The 20,184-nt window shown below is 42.1% G+C and overlaps 1 protein-coding gene across 1 annotated transcript in view; it reads right to left on the bottom strand.

The window, feature by feature from the left end:
• Nucleotides 1-19,596, bottom strand: part of LOC120055756 (TSC22 domain family protein 2-like) — a 44,944-nt gene extending 25,348 nt beyond the window's left edge. Inside the window, exon 1 of the mRNA XM_039003701.1 lies at nt 17,111-19,596. Within this exon, the coding sequence (XP_038859629.1) occupies nt 17,111-18,954 (1,844 nt within the window). The 5' untranslated portion in view covers nt 18,955-19,596. The remainder of the gene's footprint in view (nt 1-17,110) is intronic.
• Nucleotides 19,597-20,184: the final 588 nt, after the last annotated feature.

The raw sequence follows: 20,184 nt of genomic DNA, 5'->3' as shown, positions 1-20,184 counted from the left end.
TCTTCCAAGGCCTGCATACTCAGACATGTTTGGGATGCTCTGGATCAACGAGTACGACAGCGTATTCTAGTTCCCAGTAATGTGAAATCCATAGATTACAGCATAATGAATTCACATCAATTGACTCATTTCCTTATCTGAACCTCTGTAAAATCTTTGACATTTTTACATGTATATTTTTGTAAAGCATCAAAATTGTAAGCTAATCTTTCTGATCTGTTGCATCAGCGTCATCGCTTTAAAAAATGTTTTAAATATATGTAGCCTAGGCATACTGGCTGTATGAATTTGGGATCCATTGTCCCACAACTGTCCCAGAGTCTGTTTGGAATAGGACATTTTTCTCAACCAACTGACCAATAGTATAGGTGAACTTTTCTACTATGGGGGATAGTAGATTGACATAGGTTAGACACTACATAAACTATAACACATAGGCTAGTGATTTTGCTGTTCGTTAATCGTCTTGTTGGCTGAGGAAAAGTCAAATGTGAACAGTTGACCTAACGTCTTCAAAGTCTGCATAGTAATTCGGTGAGGACACATGTCGTTGCATCCTCGAGTTACAATGTACTGTTAAGATGAATTACCATAATCTATGTGTGATTTCTGTTATTCTGAGCACTGTGGGTAGACACCCATATCAAGTTACGCACCCAAAGCATACAGGTCCAGTAAATTTCTCAAAATGTCCAGTCATTTACATAACAGAAACCATGGTCAGGACAGTGATCGTACCCCTCTTCTCACTCTCTGGTGAGAAAAACAGGAAACAGCAGGATACCCTAGGCCGATTGTTGTCACACAGACACACAGGAAATACATAAGACTTCCCTTAACACGACTGTTCTACTCAAAAAGTGGATCCCCATCTTCCCCCACCTCCTTGTCCACCTACTGGCTCATTTCAGTGTCATTCACTCTTTCACTTCTACTACCCCCCTTCTACTACCCCCCCCCCCCGGTTTGGGTTCTGTGTAAGGCATTAACAGTTGTAGTCACTGCGACAGCAACAAGTCAGACACCTAATTTTACCAACACCTTTGATGACATTTGCTATTTAGATTGTGAGAATGGGAAACCTACAACTGGTTAGGCCTGGATGTTATAGTCCCGAATGTTACCAAGGGAGATACGAGCTATGTACTAGGCCTATCGCTACCCTACACACTCATCTGGGACCATTATATCAAATATGACTCCGTGGATCTCCACTCACTCTGTGGCTTCCTAGAGTTCCGGGAATACCTCAGTCACCACTGCCAGTTTGCCTTGCCTCTCTATGCCGGTCAGTCAGTCAAGGGGCCTGGCTCTAGACACTGCAACAGAGGACGTTCCCAGTGGCTGCTGGCACGAAAGACACAGAGGTGGAACAGACGCAAAGTTAGTCAGGTCTCGACAGCCAGTGCGGTTTTGATTCCGGACAAGGGGCGGTGGGTGACAACGACGAATTTCGATGTTTCAGGCAGATATTGAAAGAGAGAGAAAAAAAATACATGTCAGATATAGTGTAGTGACTGATGTCCGACACCACGTTGACGAGGCCTTATCTGTAGAATGGCGGCACGGTGGAAAGACCACTTCGCTGCCTGATAGCAGCAGCCCTATCATGAGACTCCCACTTGAATCATTTGGAGAGAGAGTTTTAATTCTCACGAGCCTGGGACAAGCGGCTGCTTGCTTCACTCATAACAGCTAAAAGAAGATAGTCAGTCACTTTGTTGCAAGGCGTGAATCATTGCCGTTTTAAACACAGCAACTTAGAATTGGCAAAACTGAGAGGCCTATACTTTAAAACCCACTACTAAATACCTTTTTAAAAAGGCATGTTAGGCTCATGAATCAACAGAGGGCAGAACCAGAGCCTTCAAACAGCAAAAGCCTGTGCTGCAAAAACACACTAAACAACTTTCTGAAAAAGCTTATAAGGCAAGTCACAGCTAATCTGTAAATAGCACACCCAACTACCTCATCCCCATATTATTACTTACCCTTTTGCACCCCAGTATCTCTACTTGCACATCATCTGCACATCTATCACTCCAGTGTTAATGCTAAATTGTAATTATTTCACCTCTATGGCCTATTTATTGCCTAACCTCCCTACATTTGCACACATTGTACATAGATTTTTCTATTGTGTTATTGACCCTACATTTCTTTGTGTAACTCTGCGTTGTTGTTGGTCGCACTGCTTTGCTTTATCTTGGCCAGGTCGCAGTTGTAAATGAGAAGTTGTTCTCAACTGGCCTAGCTGGTTAAATAAAGGTGAAATAAAAATAAATACATAAAAAAAGTTAGGCTTGTAAAACAAAAAAAGGGTTAAACTAGGTATCTAGGCCATATGTGAACGAACACAAAATGCCTGCGCTGCTGCATAGGATGCCTTGTCTATATTTGTCTATAAAACCTGTATATGGAAATTACCAACAGAGTCAAGCCATTTTACCATTTCCTCTCACGCTTGCCAACCCAGGCAAGCGCTCAGCTCAGGAACTGAAAGTTTTAGCGTATGAAAAGGAAGTGTAAGTGTGACACCTCTCAACCAAATCTGTACAGATTAACATATGCACTAAGATTCTGTGAAAAGTTAGTCTAAACTGCATATCTACACTAAAGGACTGTTTTCAGTCAAGGTTTAGTATCTGTAACTTATGTCAGACTAGAGTTGTTCCATGTCATTTCAGCAAGCCATGACACCCACCATCTCAGATTGTTCTGAAATCATTTCTGTAGTTAGAAACCGATAAGATTAGCATTCCTACAACATTTTGTTGAAACAATTTGATCGCTGAGAAATTAAGCAATTAATTGATTGCACCCAAAAATTGGCCATTTTAATTCATAGGATTCTTACAATATTCAATAAATATAGTACCGAACATACGATTTGGACCAAACTGTTTTCTAACAATAAGACATGAGGAATCCAAAGAGATTGTCAAGAGACTCACCCTCCCCCACCCTACGCCAATCCCATCCTAACAATGACTATACAGTATCAATTCTCCCCCTCCCATGACATGTAAGCAGTTTATGGACAAGGTATAACACCAACCTATGCTTTGGTTGTTTACCTGGCCACTGTTTCAAATGCTAACTTTTTTGCATTTGTGGCACAAATTCAATGCAAGTCAATGGTACCTATATTAGCATTTGAGCGTCATATCCACATCTAGAAGTAACATCATTGAGTTACACAATAAATGTGATACTTCAGGATGATTTGGACATGAAGCGTGAAAATGCCAACATACTGTAGGGTACCATCGACTTGCATTGGATTTGTGCCACAAATGAAACAGTGGACAACAAAACCAGCACATGGATTGCGGTCATATCTTGTCCATAGACTGTTTACAGGGTAAGGAAACCAATATGTAATTTTGTATTTTGGGGGAACTTTGCCATTGAGGGGGGTATATAAAAAAATAACCTGGAACAGCACCATCTAGTGGTCAGAAACTGGTCATATCAGGATGTAGGATTGGACCTAGCAACTTCAATGCCTAATTTCTCTGGACAGGGAAAAAATATATATAAAAAAACACCATTAAATTCAGTGGGAATACATTACAATACTCTGAACCGCAGTGCCATGCTTCTTGTCAGACATAGCGACCTGAGAATCGTTGTTGGGGTGGGAGGCTTTTGACAATTTCTTTAGATTCCTCACTCATTGCTAGGTACTATATTTATTTAATATTATATGAATCCTATAAATTAAAAATAATCACCAATTTGGGTGCAATCAATTAGCTTAATTTCTCAGATCAAAATATATTTCAAGAACGGTAATTTGATCCGTTTCTAAAATAAACAATTATTGAACAATCTAAGATGGTGGGTGTCGAAATCGACTTGCGCGTTGAGGTGGACCGACCCACTAGCCCACAGGTGTCAAACTCATTCCATGGAGGGCCGAGTGTCTGCGGGTTTTCGCTCCTCCCTTGTACTTGATTGATGAATTAACATCACTAATTAGTTAGGAACTCCCCACACCTGGTTGTCTAGGGCTTTATTGAAAGGAAAAACCAAAAACCTGCAGACACTAGGCCCTCCGTGGAATGAGTTTGACACCCCTGCACTAGCCTATCCTTCCTGGATATTAACAGTTAATCTGTTAGCCGGCGAAAATAACATTTACCAGTCATGCTTATCTGTCAATTTGCACAATTTAGTGGAATTAAATTGGACCGTGTATTTTTGTTAGTCCTCATGCATCTTATTTAAAATCACACACACGCACTCGGAACCTAGTTTGGAGTGGAATATCATGGACGGCAAAAGCTGCTGCTCCTCAAACAGCTGGTTGCTGCTGGAGTGAAACAATTCTTATAAGCCCAATCATTGCGCAACAATTCTAAAAAAGTTTAAAAAGAGGATGGCAGCTTTATTGCTACTATTTTTATCAACTACTAATTGAAGTGTGTCCTCCATTCGCCATTCGAGTGCATAGGCAATCCAGTAGGCAGACCATCAACGAGGTACCCACCACCTCGCAATCTGAGCTGGAGGCATTTTGAAAACATATACTTAAAATGTCCAGGTTTAAAACAATTTTAACTCATGAGGCATGTCTTACCTTGCTTCCAAGTAGCCTAGCCAAAAGCCAACATTAGAAACGAAGGAAACTATTTTATATAGACTTCCTATTATGCCATTGAAACTAGAGGTCGACCGATTATGATTTTTCAACGCCGATACCGATTGTTGGAGGGCCAAAAAAGCCGATACCGATTAAATCGGTCAATTTTTGATGACAATTACAACAATACTGAATGAACACTTATTTTAACTTAATATAATACATCAATAAAATCAATTTAGCCTCAAATAAATAATGAAATGTTCAATTTGGTTTAAATAATACAAAAACAAAGTGTTGAAGAAAGTAAAAGTGCAATATGTGCCATGTAAGAAAGCTAACGTTTAAGTTCCTTGCTCAGAACATATGACAGCTGGTGGTTCCTTTTAACACGAGTCTTCAATATTCCCAGGTAAGAAGTTTTAGGTTGTAGTTATTATAGGAATTATAGGACTATTTATCTCTATACCATTTGTATTTCATTAACCTTTGACTATTGGATGTTCTTATAGGCACTTTAGTATTGCCAGTGTAACAGTATAGCTTCCATCCCTCTCCTCGCTCCTACCTGGGCTCAAACCAGGAACACAACGACAACAGCCACCCTCGAAGCAGCGTTACCCATCACTCCACAAATATCCACTCTGCTACATGGTACTTTACATTATTATACAGTATAGTCAAGTAAGCTACAGCTGCAGAGTTCATCAGCTCCACCTTCAACTGTATTTCAAATGTCAGTATAATTTCTGCTTCTTGGTTTCTTTTGTGTATTGTTTTCATTTTTTGCAGAGCAAGGGGAACAACCACTCCAAGTCTCAGAGCGAGTGACGTTTGAAACGCTATTAGCGCACACCCCGCTAACTAGCTAGCCATTTCACATCGGTTACACCAGCCTAATCTCAGGAGTTGATAGGCTTGAAGTCATAAACAGCAGAGCTGCTGGCAAAATGCACAAAAGTGCTGTTTGAATGAATGCTTACGAGCCTGCTGGTGCCTACCATCGCTCAGTCAGATTGCTCTATCAAATCATAGACTTAATTATAACATAATAACACACAGCAATACGAGCCTTAGGTCATTAATATGGTCGAATCCGGAAACTATCATCTCGAAAACAAGACGTTCATTCTTTCAGTTAAATATGGAACCGTTCCGTATTTTATCTAACGGGTAGCATCCCTAAGTCTAAATATTCCTGTTACATTGCACAACCTTCAATGTTATGTTAATAATTACGTAAAATTCTGGCAAATTAGGCAGCCCAAACTGTTGCATATACCCTGACTCCGCATGCAATGAACGCAAGAGAAGTGACACAATTTCACCTGGTTAATATTGCCTGCTAACCTGGATTTCTTTTAGCTAAATATGCAGGTTTAAACATATATACTTCTGTGTATTGATTTTAAGAAAGGCATTGATGTTTATGGTTAGGTACACATTGGAGCAACGATACGCACCACGATTATATGCAACGCAGGACACGCTAGATAAACTAGTAATATCATCAACCATGTGTAGTTAACTAGTGATTATGATTGATTGATTGTTTTTTATAAGATTGTTTTAATGCTAGCTAGCAACTTACCTTGGCTTACTGCATTCGCGTAACATGCAGGCTCCTCATGGAGTGCAATGTAATCAGGTGGTTAGAGCGTTGGACTAGTTAACTGTAAGGTTGCAAGATTGAATCCCCCGAGCTGACAAGGTAAAAATCTGTCATTCTGCCCCTGAACGAGGCAGTTAACCCACCGTTCCTAGGCCATCATTGAAAATAAGAATGTGTTCTTAACTGACTTGCCTAGTTAATTAAATAAAGGTGTAAAAAAAAATATTTAAAAAAAATACCGATTTCCGATTGTTATGAAAACTTGAAATCGGCCCTCCAGAAGCCAAAGGCACAATCCTAGTCATATTAGCAACCCGCCATAGTTGTTGCATCTTTAGATTTTTCCTCTAAATGTCTGAGATTTTAATCTCTGTGTGTCTTTAGAACTGTGTTTTCCCACAAATTGTATTTTGGCAAATTATTTAAAATTAAGTTTTACATTAGCTGCTTCATTACAGGAGTTGCATGATTAATAAAATAGCATTTTGGCTGTGAAACGTAGGCGTGCTATTGTTGCATGTTTCAATTAAGCTCTTAATGAAAAATTCCATGTATGCATGCATAGTATTTTCTGTTGATCAAGTCATTTTGCTGTTCGAAACAAATTGAACCATTTGTTAACGGTTAAGTTCTTGGGGGCAGTATTTCAACATCTGGATGAGAAGCGTGCCCAAAGTAAACTGCCTGTTACTCAGGGCCAGAAGCTAGGATATGCATATAATTGGTAGATTTGGATAGAAAACTCTAAAAGTTTCCAAAACTGTTAAAATAATGTCTGTGAGTATAACAGAACTGATATGGCAAGCGAAAACCTGAGGAAAATCCATCCAGGAAGTGGGATTTTTTTGATATAGGCATTTTCAATTGAATGCCTATAGAGTATCTATTGGGTTAGGACCCAAATTGCAGTTCCTATGGCTTCCACTAGATGTCAACAGTCTTTAGACATTGTTTCAGGCTTGTTTTCTGGAAAATGAAGAAGAATGAGACCTTTGTCAGTGGACTGTAGAATCATGCAGTGCTGGTTTGCACGCGTGACTGATTGCGCGCCCTTCGTTCTTTTTCCTTTCTATTGAATACGCTATTGTCCGGTTGAAATATTATCGATTATTTAGACAATTGACAACCTGAGGATTAATTATAAACACCGTTTGACATGTTTCAACGAACTTTATCGGTACTATTAGGATGTATTCGTCTGCATGTTTTGACCACCTTTGAGCCAGTGGATTACTGAACAAAACGCGCCAACAAATGAGTTTTTGGGATATAAAAAGAGACTTTATCGAACAAAACTAACATTTATTGTGTAGTTGGGACTCTTGTGACTGCAACCATATGAAGATCTTCAAAGGTAAGTAATTAATTTTATCGCTATTTCTGACTTTTGTAATTCCTTTACTTGGTTGTAAAATGTTTGTATGCTTTTGTAAGCGGGACGCTGTCCTCAGATAATCGCATGGTATGCTTTCGCCGTAAAGCCTTTTTGAACTCTGACAAAGCGGCTGGATTAACAAGAAGTTCATCTTGAAGCCGATGTATAACACTTGTATTTTTTATGAATGTTTATTAAGACTATTTCTGCATTTTGAATTTGGCGCTCTGCAATTTCACCGGATGTTGTCGAGGTGGGTCGCTAGCGGAACGCCTGCGCCAGAAAGGTTAATGAGGGTCGGTTAGTCTACAGCAAAATTGACCAAAATTTGCATCCCTACTTCCAAGATATCATACTTATGTTTGTAGGCCCATCTTATCCCCAAACTTGACTCCTGTATTGCATTGCACCAACTCCTGGCCCATCTTCCCAGAACATTTTCCTAAGGGGGGGGGGGGGGGGGGGGGGGGGGGGGGGGGGGTCTACTACGTGAATATCATCAGGCAGCTATGGTGAGAAACATCTCGGTTCCCGGGGCAAGAACCCTTTGCTATACTGGAGCACGAGTACAGGACAATACAAGGCTGTCCAAAAAAAGTGACCAATTATTTCAGGCCCGGCACCATCGCTGTGAAAGACTCAGCAGGCTACTGGCATTACACATCTGGCTAAAAGACTACTGTAGCTCTGTTGGCGTTATCTTTAAAAGTTAACTTTGACACCTTTTGGAAAAAGAAGATGCTTTACAGGAATGACGGAGTCCATCCAAATCATTTTGGCTCCTGTGCTAGCATTTAAAGGTTGCATTGAGACAATGACTTATCAGTGACCCAAGCCCTGCTCAGATAATCCCTGCCATTTTGTCGCCGAGTTGTCATAGTGCTGCTGCAAATTGACATTGTCCCAGGGGTGTTGGCAGTCATAATGTAAATAACCTCACTATGTCCCTCCAACTCCCCTGAATGCCTCGGTCAATCCCACAGCTATTGTATGCAGTAATCATGAGCCTATGAGCCTGAGTTATACTGTTATCACTGAGGCTGTTTGACCTAGTAGGAAGTCCACTATGTGCAGTTCACCCTGCACTATCAGCTCAAACATAAATATCAGTGTCATGTCTACTTCTGATAAGCCTCCCAGTAAAGCAATAAAAACAAGTGCTAAAAATAGCCCACATTAACATGTAGCCTAGGAAACAAGGTTCATGAAATCGATAACTTGCTAGAAGATAACGTTCATATACTATCTCTGAAACTCACTTAGATAATACCTTTGATGATACAGTGGTAGCAATACATGGTTTCAACATCTTCAGAAGAGACAGGAATGCCAATGGTAGAGGAGTTGCTGTTTATGTTCAGAGTCATATTCCTGTAATGCTTTGAGGATTTCATGCCAAATGCTGTTGAAGTAATATGGCTACAGGTTCACCTGCCCCACCTAAAGCCCATTCTTGTGGGAAGCTGCTATAGACCAAGTGCCAAAAGTCAGTATCATGACCCAAATATTAACTGGCTTTCATCAAGCTGCCCACTCAGGAAAAAGATTTAAAACTGTAACCTGGTTCAGGTTATCAGTCAACCTACTAGGGTATTTACAACAACCACAGGAATTAATGGAATCCTTTCCAACATAATCCAGTTAGAGTCAGGCATTCCCCAGGGCAGCAGTCTTGGCCCCTTTTAAAAAATCTTTACTAATGACCTACCACTGGCTCTGAGTAAAACCTGTATCTACTGTAAATATTGTAATGAATAATGTAGAAATTGTGCAAGTTGAAGAGACTGAACTCCTTGGAGTAACCTTGGATTGTAAACTGTCATGGTCAAACATATTGATGGAACAGTAGCTAAGATGGGGAGAGGTCTGTCCATAATAAAGTGCTGCTCTGCTTTCTTAACATAGATATCAACAAGGCAGGTCCTACCTGCTCTAGTTATTGCAGCTGGACAACTGTCCTGTCGTGTTATCAGATGCCAATTAGAGGGACTTAGGAAAATTGCAATTGGCCCAGAAAAGGGCAGCATGGCTGGCCCTTAAATGTACATGAGAGCTAACAATAATATGTTCATCTCTCCTGGCTCAAAGTACATGAGATTGATTTCATCACTACTTGTATTTGTGAGAAGTATTGACATGGTGAATGTACTGAGCTGTCTGTTTAACCTATTAGCCCACAGCTCAAAAACGCATGCATACCCCACAAGACATGCCACCAGAGGTGTCTTCACAGTCCCAAAGTTGATCAGCTTAAATATTGCAGATAGATTGTAGCCTCCATCAAAACATACACACAGTACATTCGTATTTAGACCCCTTCCATTTTTTCACTTTGTTACGCTCATTCTAAAATGTATTCAATAAATGTTCATCCTCATTCTACACACAATACCCCATAATTACAAGGCAAAAACAGGTTTAGAAACCATGGAAATCTGCTCCAGACTGCTCAGGATCTCAAACCGGGGTTCACCTTCCAACAGGACAACGACCCTAAGCAGACAGCCAAGACAACGCAGGAGTGGCTTCGGGACAAGTCTCTGAATGTCCTTGAGTGGCCGAGTCAGAGCCTGGGCTTGAACATCTCTGGAGATAACTGAAAAAAGCTATGCAGTGACACTCCATCCAACCTGACAAAGCTTGAGAGGTTCTGCAGAGAAGAACCAGAGGAACTCCCCAAAAACAGGTGTACTAAGCTTGTAGCGTCATACACAAGACGACTCAAGGCTGTAATCTTTGCCAGAGGTGCGTTAACTTCTTATGGCTGCAGGGGCAGTATTGAGTAGCTTGGATGAAAGGTGCACAGAGGTGCCCAGAGGAAACGGCCTGCTCCTCAGTCATAGTTGCTCATATTTGCATATTATTATTAGTATTGGATAGAAAACACTCTGAAGTTTCTAAAACGGTTTGAATTATGTCTGTGAGTATAACAGAACTCAATTGGGAGGCAAAAAACCTGAGAAGTTCCACTTCCTGTTTGGATTTTTTCTGAGGGTGCTAGATTTTCAACCAAGCTCTCATTGAAATTACAGCGAGATATTGATGAGTTTTCACTTCCTACGGCTTCCACTAGATTTCAACAGTCAATAGAACTTTGTCTGATGACTAATGTGAAGGGGGGCCGAAGGAGACAGGAATTAGTCACCACTGTCACGAGCTGACCACGCTTTGACCACGCGCGTTCACGTGATAGGCAGCTCCGTTCCGTCGCTCAACTGAAGTCAATCTAATTCTCCGGTTGGAACGTTATTCAAGATGTATGTTAACAACATTCTAAAGATTGATTCAGTACATCGTTTGACATGTTTCTACTGACTGTTATGGAACTTTTGGACATTTCGTCACGTTATAGTGGACGCACTTTGTGACTTTGGAATTGTTTACCAAACGCGCTAACCAAAGTAGCTAATTGGACATAAATAACGGACATTATTGAACAAATCAAGCATTTATTGTGGACCTGGGATTCCTAGGACTGCATTCTGATGAAGTTCATCAAAGGAAACATTTATCATGTATTTTCTGGTTTCTGTTGACCCCAACATGGCGGCTAATTTGGCTATTGTTTTGAGCTCCGTCTCAGATTATTGCATGATTTGCTTTTTCCGTAAAGTTTTTTTGAAATCTGACATAGCGGTTGCATTAAGGAGAGGTATATCTATAATTCCATGTGTATAACTTGTATTATCATCTACATTTATGATGAGTATTTCGATTGAAACGATGTGGCTATGCAAAAATCACCTGATGTTTTTGGAACTAGTGATTGTAACGCGCCAATGTAAACTCCGATTTTTTGATATAAATATGAACTTTATCAAACAAAACTTGCATGTATTGTGTAACATGAAGTCCTATGAGTGTCATCTGATGAAGATAATCAAAGGTTAGTGATTAATTTTCTCTATTTCTGCATTTTGTGACTGCTATATTTCGCTGGAAAAATGGCTGTGCTTATTGCTTACATAATTGTTTGTAGTGCTTTCGCTGAAAAGCATATTTGAAATCGGACACTTTGGTGGGATTAACAACAAGATTACCTTTAAAATTATATAAGACATGTATGTTTGAGGAATTTTAATTATGAGATTTCTGTTGTTTGAATTTGACGCCCTGCACTTTCACTTTCATATCGATCCCGGTAGCGGGATGCAGCTTAATGCAGAATTCCACAACAACAACAAAATTACAAAACGCATAAGAAATATCTTGCTGCGTTTTTTCAACGCAGATCTAAAATGCTTCTTATTGTAATTTCTGCTTGGCATCAGACTCATTTTGTGCTCAGTTGCACGTCTACACTCGGATGAGAATTCATTTTTATAAGTAGACAGCACTCTGACTGATGTGTAGCTACTTTTCTCAGGTAAAACACCAGTTTAACTTCAAGCAAAACATTGTGAAATGTAGCTGGCTGCATTCCTTCTATGATCAACAGAAATAAAAAGACTAGCCAAATAGCGTTGCACTTCTGTTGTCATCTGATGAAAATGAAGCTATTTTCTGCCGAATGTGGTGCACTAATGCATTTTCTGTGAAGGAATACTGTTGTTGCATGTACAGCTATCCGACTCAAAAAAAAAAAAACTTTGATTAGCCAACATTTTTAAAACACATTTTTCTATATGTAGACACACCCTACGTGTTTTAATAAAATCCACTATATGGACTGAGCTTGTCTGATGCTTTAAGCGCACTGTTAGATTAAATATTTAAGACACAAATAACTAGAGAGAGTCCGACCACAATTGATTTGATATCAAAAAACCCATTTTGTTTAGAAAATAACATTCCCTATTCCCTCAACCCTTGCTCTCCCATCACATGACAGCAAAATGGATGCGGAGGACATGAAAAATAAACTCGAAAAAAACAGGGAAATATTTACTGGGTGCAGGAGGGAAAGGGGAAGTCAGATGTGTGGAATAGATTTGATTTAGTTGTGGAAACTACTGGAGATAAAGAAAAAGGAGGAAGGTAAGGAGCAAGCGCTGGTTGCATATTGTGTGCAAAACAGGTTAGATTACAATTTTATTTAAAAAAAAAAAATTGGGGACTGTTTGGAACAATGTAAACACTAAATTATAAAACTACCAGTTTAAAAATTTGCGTTGTAAAGCCTTTATTACAGACTAAAACCAGTAGCATGCATTTGTTAATGCAACTGCCAACATGGAAAGGTTTATTTATTGTTTACACTAATTATTCAAGGGTCCCTTCATAATTTCATTTTAAAAGTAAAATGCTTGATTACATTTCAAATCATGAATGACTTGTATACTGTGTGATAATATTGATACAGTAGCATATAAATGTCTCTCTCTCATATATATATATAGAGAGAGAGAGATTTAGGCCTAAGTAAGTTACGGTATTAAGACTAAACAGGATGCACTCATAAGGCCTACAGCTCGATGGTGGTTATGCAAGGCTACTATACTAACCCTAAGAATGACAACGACATTATTAATATAATGATATGATCATATGAGATTCTTCAAAGTAGCCACCCTTTGCCTTGATAACAGCTTTGCACACTCTTGGCATTCTCTCAACCAGCTTCATGAGGTAGTCACCTGGAATGCATTTAAATTTACAGGTGTGCCTTATTAAAAGTCCATTATTACTTAACGACATGACCCTTCAATTCTTAACATTTCAGGAACTTTGAAAGTTTCTTAAAGTGCAGTCGCAAAAGCCATCAAGCGCTATGATGAAACTGACTCTCATGAGGACCACCACAGGAAAGGAAGACCCAGAGTTACTTCTGCTGCAGAGGATAAGTTCATTAAAAAGTTACCAGCCTCAGAAATTGCAGCCCAAATAAATGCTTCACAGAGCTCAATTAACAGACATCTCAACATCAACTGTTCAGAGACTGCGTGAATCAGGCCTTCATGGTCAAATTGCAAAGAAACCACTACTACAGGACACCAATAAGAAGAAGAGACTTGCTTGTCCATGAAACACGAGCAATGGACATTAGACTGGTGGAAATCTGTCCTTTGGTCTGATGAGTCCAAATTTGAGATTTTTGGTTGGTGGTGTGGGGGTGCTTTACTGGTAACACTGTCAGTGATTTATTTAGAATTCAAGGCACACTTAACCAGCATGGCTACCACAGCATTCTGCAGTGATATGCCATCATCTGGTTTGCGCTTAGTGGGACTATCATTTGTTTTTCCAACAGGACAATGACCCAACACACATCCAGGCTGGTAAGGGCTATTTGACCAAGGAGAGTGATGGAGTGCTGCATCAGATGACCTGGCCTCCAACAATCCACCGACCTCAACCCAATTGAGATGGTTTGGGATGAGTTGGACCGCAGAGTTAAGGAAAAACAGACAAGCGCTTAGCATTTGTGGGAACTCCTTCCAAGACTGTTGTAAAGGCATTCCTCATGAAGCTGCTTGAGAGAATGCCAAGTGTGTGCAAAGCTGCCATCAAGGCAAAGGGTGGCTACTTTCAATAATCTATTTTTTGTTACTACATGATTCAATATATGTTATTTCATAGTTTTGATGTCTTCACTATTATTCAACAATGTAGACCATAGTAAAAATAAAGAAAAACCCTTGAATGAGTAGGTGTGTCCAAACTTTTGACTGGTACTGTATATGGATGACTTAAAGTCAGGCACATTTAACAGTTAGGCTATTGATTAGACCTAATTAAGTTGGGGTTTCCCCTCTCCTCAATTTTCTTAGACAATTAAGGCAAGGGCTGTTTTCCTGTCTCCTAATTCTACCTCCTCCGTATTGTTCTCAACACCAATATACTGGTTAACTTCGCTATTATGCACATAGCAACATGAATAAGGTACCAATTCAACAGCGCACTGGCGTTTCAGAACCATGGACAGCGACCGCTCTAAAGGCAAGAGAAAGCATGATATAAAATTATATTTTTTATTAGTTGCACCATTGTTCTTACATAATATAAACATATACAATTTCAGTAGCACAAAAGTGACAGTGACATCCCCACAGCCTCCGCAATGGATTAGTCCACTCAGACAGGTGTGAATCAGACAGGTATCGTGTGCACCATAAAATTTTTTGTGACTGCTCAACTAGCGAAATCTAGGTCGACCAACAGCCTATCGACTACATAATCGACCAGTCGGTTAAAACATTTTAAAAAAGGGGTCAGTCCTAGTTGCATGCCCCTGATCAGACAAAAAAGTCACTCTTTAATTTCAATGTAAACATTCAAGTCAAAAGGTTTAAAAATGCAGATTTGATGGTCTGCGTTTTGAAAATGCTGATTTCTTAACTCTATAATTGACCCATGTACATCGTGACATATTTCATTATGCCTTACGTCATCTTCATGGAGTCTTGTCCCGCTACTGAACGGACAAGTGTTTAATGCAAGATGGAAGGAGAGTCTCTCGTCAGAGATCACATGTATTTTTGGGAGATTAGAAAATATGAACTTCTCATTCATGCCAGGATAAATACAGTTTCAGGTGATAATACAAAAAGTTGTTTAATTACTTTTTCCTCAACTTGTTTCTCAAACTTTATAGCAAGTCAAGCTAGCTTGCACTGCAGAGCAGCTAGCTAGCTAGCTAAAATACATGCTAGGTTGAAGATAACATTGTAGCTAGAGAGCAATTGGGGGAGAAGGGTCTTGGTCAGGGAGGTGACCAAGAACCCGATAGTCACTCTGACAGAGCTCCAGAGTTCCTCTGTGGAGATGGGAGAACCTTCCAGAAGGACAACCATCTCTGCAGCACTCCACCCATCAGGCCTTTATGGTAGAGTGGCCAGACGGAAGCCACTCTTCAGTAACGCTTGGGGTTTGCCAAAAGGCCACCATAGGACTCTGACCATGAGAAACAACACTCTCTGGTCTGATGAAAACCAAGATTGAACTCTTTGACCTTAATGCCAAGTGTCACGTCTGGGGAAAAAAACATGGCACCATCCCTACGGTGAAGCATGGTGGTGGCAACATCATGCTGTGGGAATGTTTTTCAGCAGCAGGGACTGGGAGACTAGTCTGGATCGAGGGAAAGATGAACGGAGCAAAGTACTGAAAGACCCTTGCTGAAAACCTGCTCCAGAGAGTTCAGGACCTCAGACTTGTGCAAAGGTTCACCTTCCAACAGGACAATGAACCTAAGCACACAACCAAGACAATGCGGGAGGGGCTTCGGGACAAGTCTAGAAGTCCTTGAGTGGCCCAGCCAGAGCCCGGACTTGAACATCTTTGGAGAAACCTGAAGATAGCTGTGCAGCGACGGTCCCCATCCAACCTGACAGAACTTGAGAGGATCTGCAGAGAATGGAAGAAACTCCCCAAATACAGGTGTGCCAAGCTTGTAGCGTCATGCCCAAGTAGACTCGAGGCTATAATCACTGCCAAAGGCGAGCAACAAAGTACTGAGTAAAAGGTCTGAATACTTAGGTAAATGTGATATTTCCGTTTCTAAAAACCTATTTTTGCTTTGTCATTATGCGGTATTGTGTGTAGATTGAGGGAAAAAAATGACAATACATTTTTGAATAAGGCTGTAACGTAACAAAATGTGGAAAAAGTCAAAGGGTCTGAATACTTTCCAAATGCACTGTGTGTCCAGAGAGCTGGCTGCCACAATTTCAAAACAGACCCTCCCCCATGTGAACGCACACCCCCTGCACTTTATAAAACCACTCCACAGCTGCAATGTTGTTTTTCTACACCGATATAAAACCTGCCAATTGTACTGCTTACAGAGAAAAACCGTACCAAAATGATTTATACCTCAACCAAGGAGATTGAGCTATTGTTTCGCTATAGCTAATCAAATCAAATTGAATTTTAACATGAATACAACGGGTGTAGTACAAATGCTTGCCTACGAGCCCTTCCCAACGATGCGGTTTAAAAATAATACAATTAAAATAGTGACACGAGGAATACAATTAAATGCACAAGAATGGAGATGTATACAGGGAGTACCAGTACCAGATCAATGTGCAGAGGTAAAGTATTAGAGACAGACATGAATGCAAGGTAAAGTGACTAGGCATCAGGATAGATAAGACTAAAATAAAGAACAGAGTAGCAGCAGCAAATGAGTGTGCGTGCGTGTGTGTAATGTGTGCATTTGTGTTGTCGGTATGTGTGTGTGGATGTATGTGGTGTATTTGAATGTGTGTGGGTTTTGTGTGGGAGTGTCAATGTAGTGTGTGAGTGTGTATATATAGTCTAGTGAGTGTCCATAAGGACAGCGCAAGATGGAGAGTCAGTACAGACAGTTCGGGTACCATTAATTGACCATTTAGCAGTCTTATGGCTTGGGGGTAGAAGCTGTCTCAAAGCCTGTTGGTCCGTTTGCCGGATGGTAAAAGAGTGAACAGTCTATGGTTTGGGTGACTGGAGTCTTTGGCAATTTTAGGCTAGGCCTAAGTCATGTATCTGAATGGCTCTGCCCCTGAGAGTCCATAGTATGTTGCCTGACAGCATTTAGTTGACTTTCTAGCTAGGTTATTCCCTTCTATGGTGAACTGTAACAGGGTGAACGATGGTGGTGGGGCCTTACCTGTCCTCGTCCCAGTCCATTTGTATGGGTATTCCAAACAGGCTGTTCACAGAGGGGTTGTCGGCCTGATGCAGGCCCTCTGGGGTCTTCAACAGGTTTTTCTCAGCGATGGCGGGAGGCTGAGCTGCCGCGAGGACCTCCACCTTCCTACTGCCCTCCTCCACCTGGTCAAACCCGGCAGCCAAGAGGTCCTGCACCCCCCCGCCATTGCGGGCCTGTTGCCCGGGCAACAAGAAGCCGGTCAGGTTTGACATGGTGGCAGGGACTGCTGCAGCGGTGTTGGAGGCACTGGGAACAGTGGTGGGCATGCCGGCAATGCTGGTGGTCACGGCTACGACGGCGGTAGGCACGTTTTGGGCACTGGGGGGCATGGAGTGGAGCCCGAGGGGCTGAGGCATCCCTGTGGGGGCGTACTGACACACAGGCTGCTGCAGGGTAGAGGATCTGCCCAGCAGCATGGAGGCCCCAACACCTCCAATACCTGCACCCATCAAGCCTGGAGCTGGCTGACTAAGGGGTAAAGAGACACCTCCCCCCGCTGCTGCCAACTCCCCTACCTGGCCCTGCATCGGCACCCCGGCGGCGGGAGTCATGACCGGCGATGGGCCCTGACCCATAGGTTGTCCCACGGAGAGGCTGGCCATGGAAAGGGTCTGGCCAGCCGACGCCACTGCCTCCATGACAGGTTGGTGGTGTTGGTAGTAGTCAGCCTGGTTCTGGGGCAGGCCTGGGGGTTGGTTGGATAGATGGTGTCCCAGTGGAAGATGCTGTAGCATGGGTTGCTGCTGCTGGAGAGGGTAAGCCAGCGGCTGGGTCTGGGCTGCCGGGGGCACACTATGAAATTTCTGTATGTGGATGCCAGTTTGAGGCAGACCGTTGAACCCCACAAGGAGGTTCTGGAGGGCAGCGGGTTGGATAGTGCCCAGAGCTGGCTGCTTAACTGAGACAGCCATGGGTTTGTTGGTGGGGAAAGCGTTGGATGTGGCTGTTCCAGGCTGCCCCATGTTGTAGTTTTGGTGGTGGAGCTGCTGCAGCAGTGTGTCCACTGGGGGAATGTGCGAGGCACTAAGTGCAGCAGCATCCACTATAGAGTCTAGGCCCTGACCTGAGAGAGTCGCCGGTGCGACCACCGAACCACCTGTCAACCCCAGCCCGCTGTCCTTGTCGGCGCTGGGGTCCAACGCATTGGCATGCCTAATGTTATCCGCAGTCCTGTTAACCACTGTGTTACCCTCCGAGTCTTTCTCATAGAACTCTGTGCAAGTCCATCGGCCCCTTCTGAAGGGCTCTCCAGTACCATGGTCAAGTTTGATGACCCTGAAGCGTGAACTGCAACTTGTTGTCGACGTCGTAGAAGTAGGGGTTGAACTAGTCACTATTGGCTGAGATGTGCTCACTGACACGTTGGTAGCCACCCCACTGGTCACTGGGGCAGGCTGTTGCATGAGCCTGGACTGAGCGATACTAGGGAGGCCGCTTGAGGAACCAGTTCCCAGAGTTTGCTGGCTAACATGAGAGCCTGCCACTCCCACCTTTCGAATAGCAAAACACTCATTTGGGGGACCCGACATTGCAGGTAGCTGCCCAACTTGAGGTATAACGCCAGGTGCCTCTTGCTCCCCTACATGGTTTAGGGTTTCCTCAGATGAACTTCGATCACATACCTCCGGCTCGTAGTCAGCCCGGGACATGTCGAATATTTCCGAAGACACGTCTTCAGTCCGTGATTCGTCTGGGTCGTCCAGGCTCTCTGTGTCATCCGTGGCACTGCTGGCCGCCACCTGAGCCTGTGTCACACTTGTGATCTGAAAACAGCTCTTCTTTTTAGCCGGCATTTTAGACATTTTGAGAGCCTGCGTTTACAACTCGTCTAAATATCCTGCGTCAAACGCGAGTGGGCTAGTACCAGCCGACAAATGGCTATCTGAAACAGCGTATTTGCATCGATTTCAGTTATTCTATTATCAAGACGAGTAAGTCATCCTACCTCCTCTCGTCTCCTGTTGCATTTTACGAGTTCATAACATTGAAGACCAACCCTCTCAATTCAAGCAATGCGGCGTTTGCCAATAGAAGTAGCTAGCAATTAAATAACTGATCCAAAGCTTTGATCCGTCCGAACCGGCCTGCCCAGTAAGTAATGTCCCGACTCCGTAGTTGTCAGATGGCCGCTGTCGCAGATAGAGCTCCCCAGCTGCAGGAGCTACTTTAGTCTGAGGCGGGCCCGTACCCCTCCACTCAAAGAGCTAACGTGGTTGGCTAGCTAGCTAGCTTGCTAGCTACAACACTCCTCTACGTTGGGACAAGTATGTAAGACATCATGCGGATCAAGTCTACTCTCCCCTCTTGACTTGCGAATTAAAAATTATTCAATACTAACACTGTTTAAAAGGTAATTGAAACACATTACCAAGAATACACTGTCACTATTTCCCACTTCATGGAACTGACATTCCAAACAGCGCCTACCTTACTCTTGTCAAGAAGATGGCTAGCCAGTTATATCAGAGAGGAAGAGGCAAAGCGAGAGGGTTTACTCCGCACAAAATCTGTCCACGAATTTAAGACTACCAATGAGAAATTGTTGTAAGGAAGTCTATGACAAGTGTCGAATTTGGTCAATTGTTTGATTGTCACGAACGCACTGATATAAGTAGACGCACATGGGATTTCAGCAACTTAGAAAAAACAACTTTATATCGGAGTTGTGACTGTTGTTCACACGCGTATTTGCCCTCTTATTAGCTAGTATGGTCCCACAAGATATCGTCTCTTTCCGCCTGCCTTCCATCTTCATGGACATGTATTTCCATTGTTAGAGCAGTCACTCGACTGTCTTGTCAATATAATAGAAAATATTTGGTTACGTACAATTGCACTGCATCGTGGGAAGCGAACGCAACCATTTTTACGTACATAATGATTGAGAATTTCATTTCTCTCTCTCTCAATATATTTACTACACTTTTAGACCATTTGTCTTATTTCCTTTTAGACCACTTAGTATTTGAAAGGGGGACTGCACCCCTTACTATCCGTTGGTGAAGAACACTATTGAAGGGAGCAGGAACAAT

Source organism: Salvelinus namaycush, chromosome 11 (assembly GCF_016432855.1).
Source record: "Salvelinus namaycush isolate Seneca chromosome 11, SaNama_1.0, whole genome shotgun sequence".
In the NCBI taxonomy this organism is placed as follows: Eukaryota; Metazoa; Chordata; class Actinopteri; order Salmoniformes; family Salmonidae; genus Salvelinus; species Salvelinus namaycush.
This window is presented reverse-complemented; position numbering and strand designations above follow the sequence as displayed.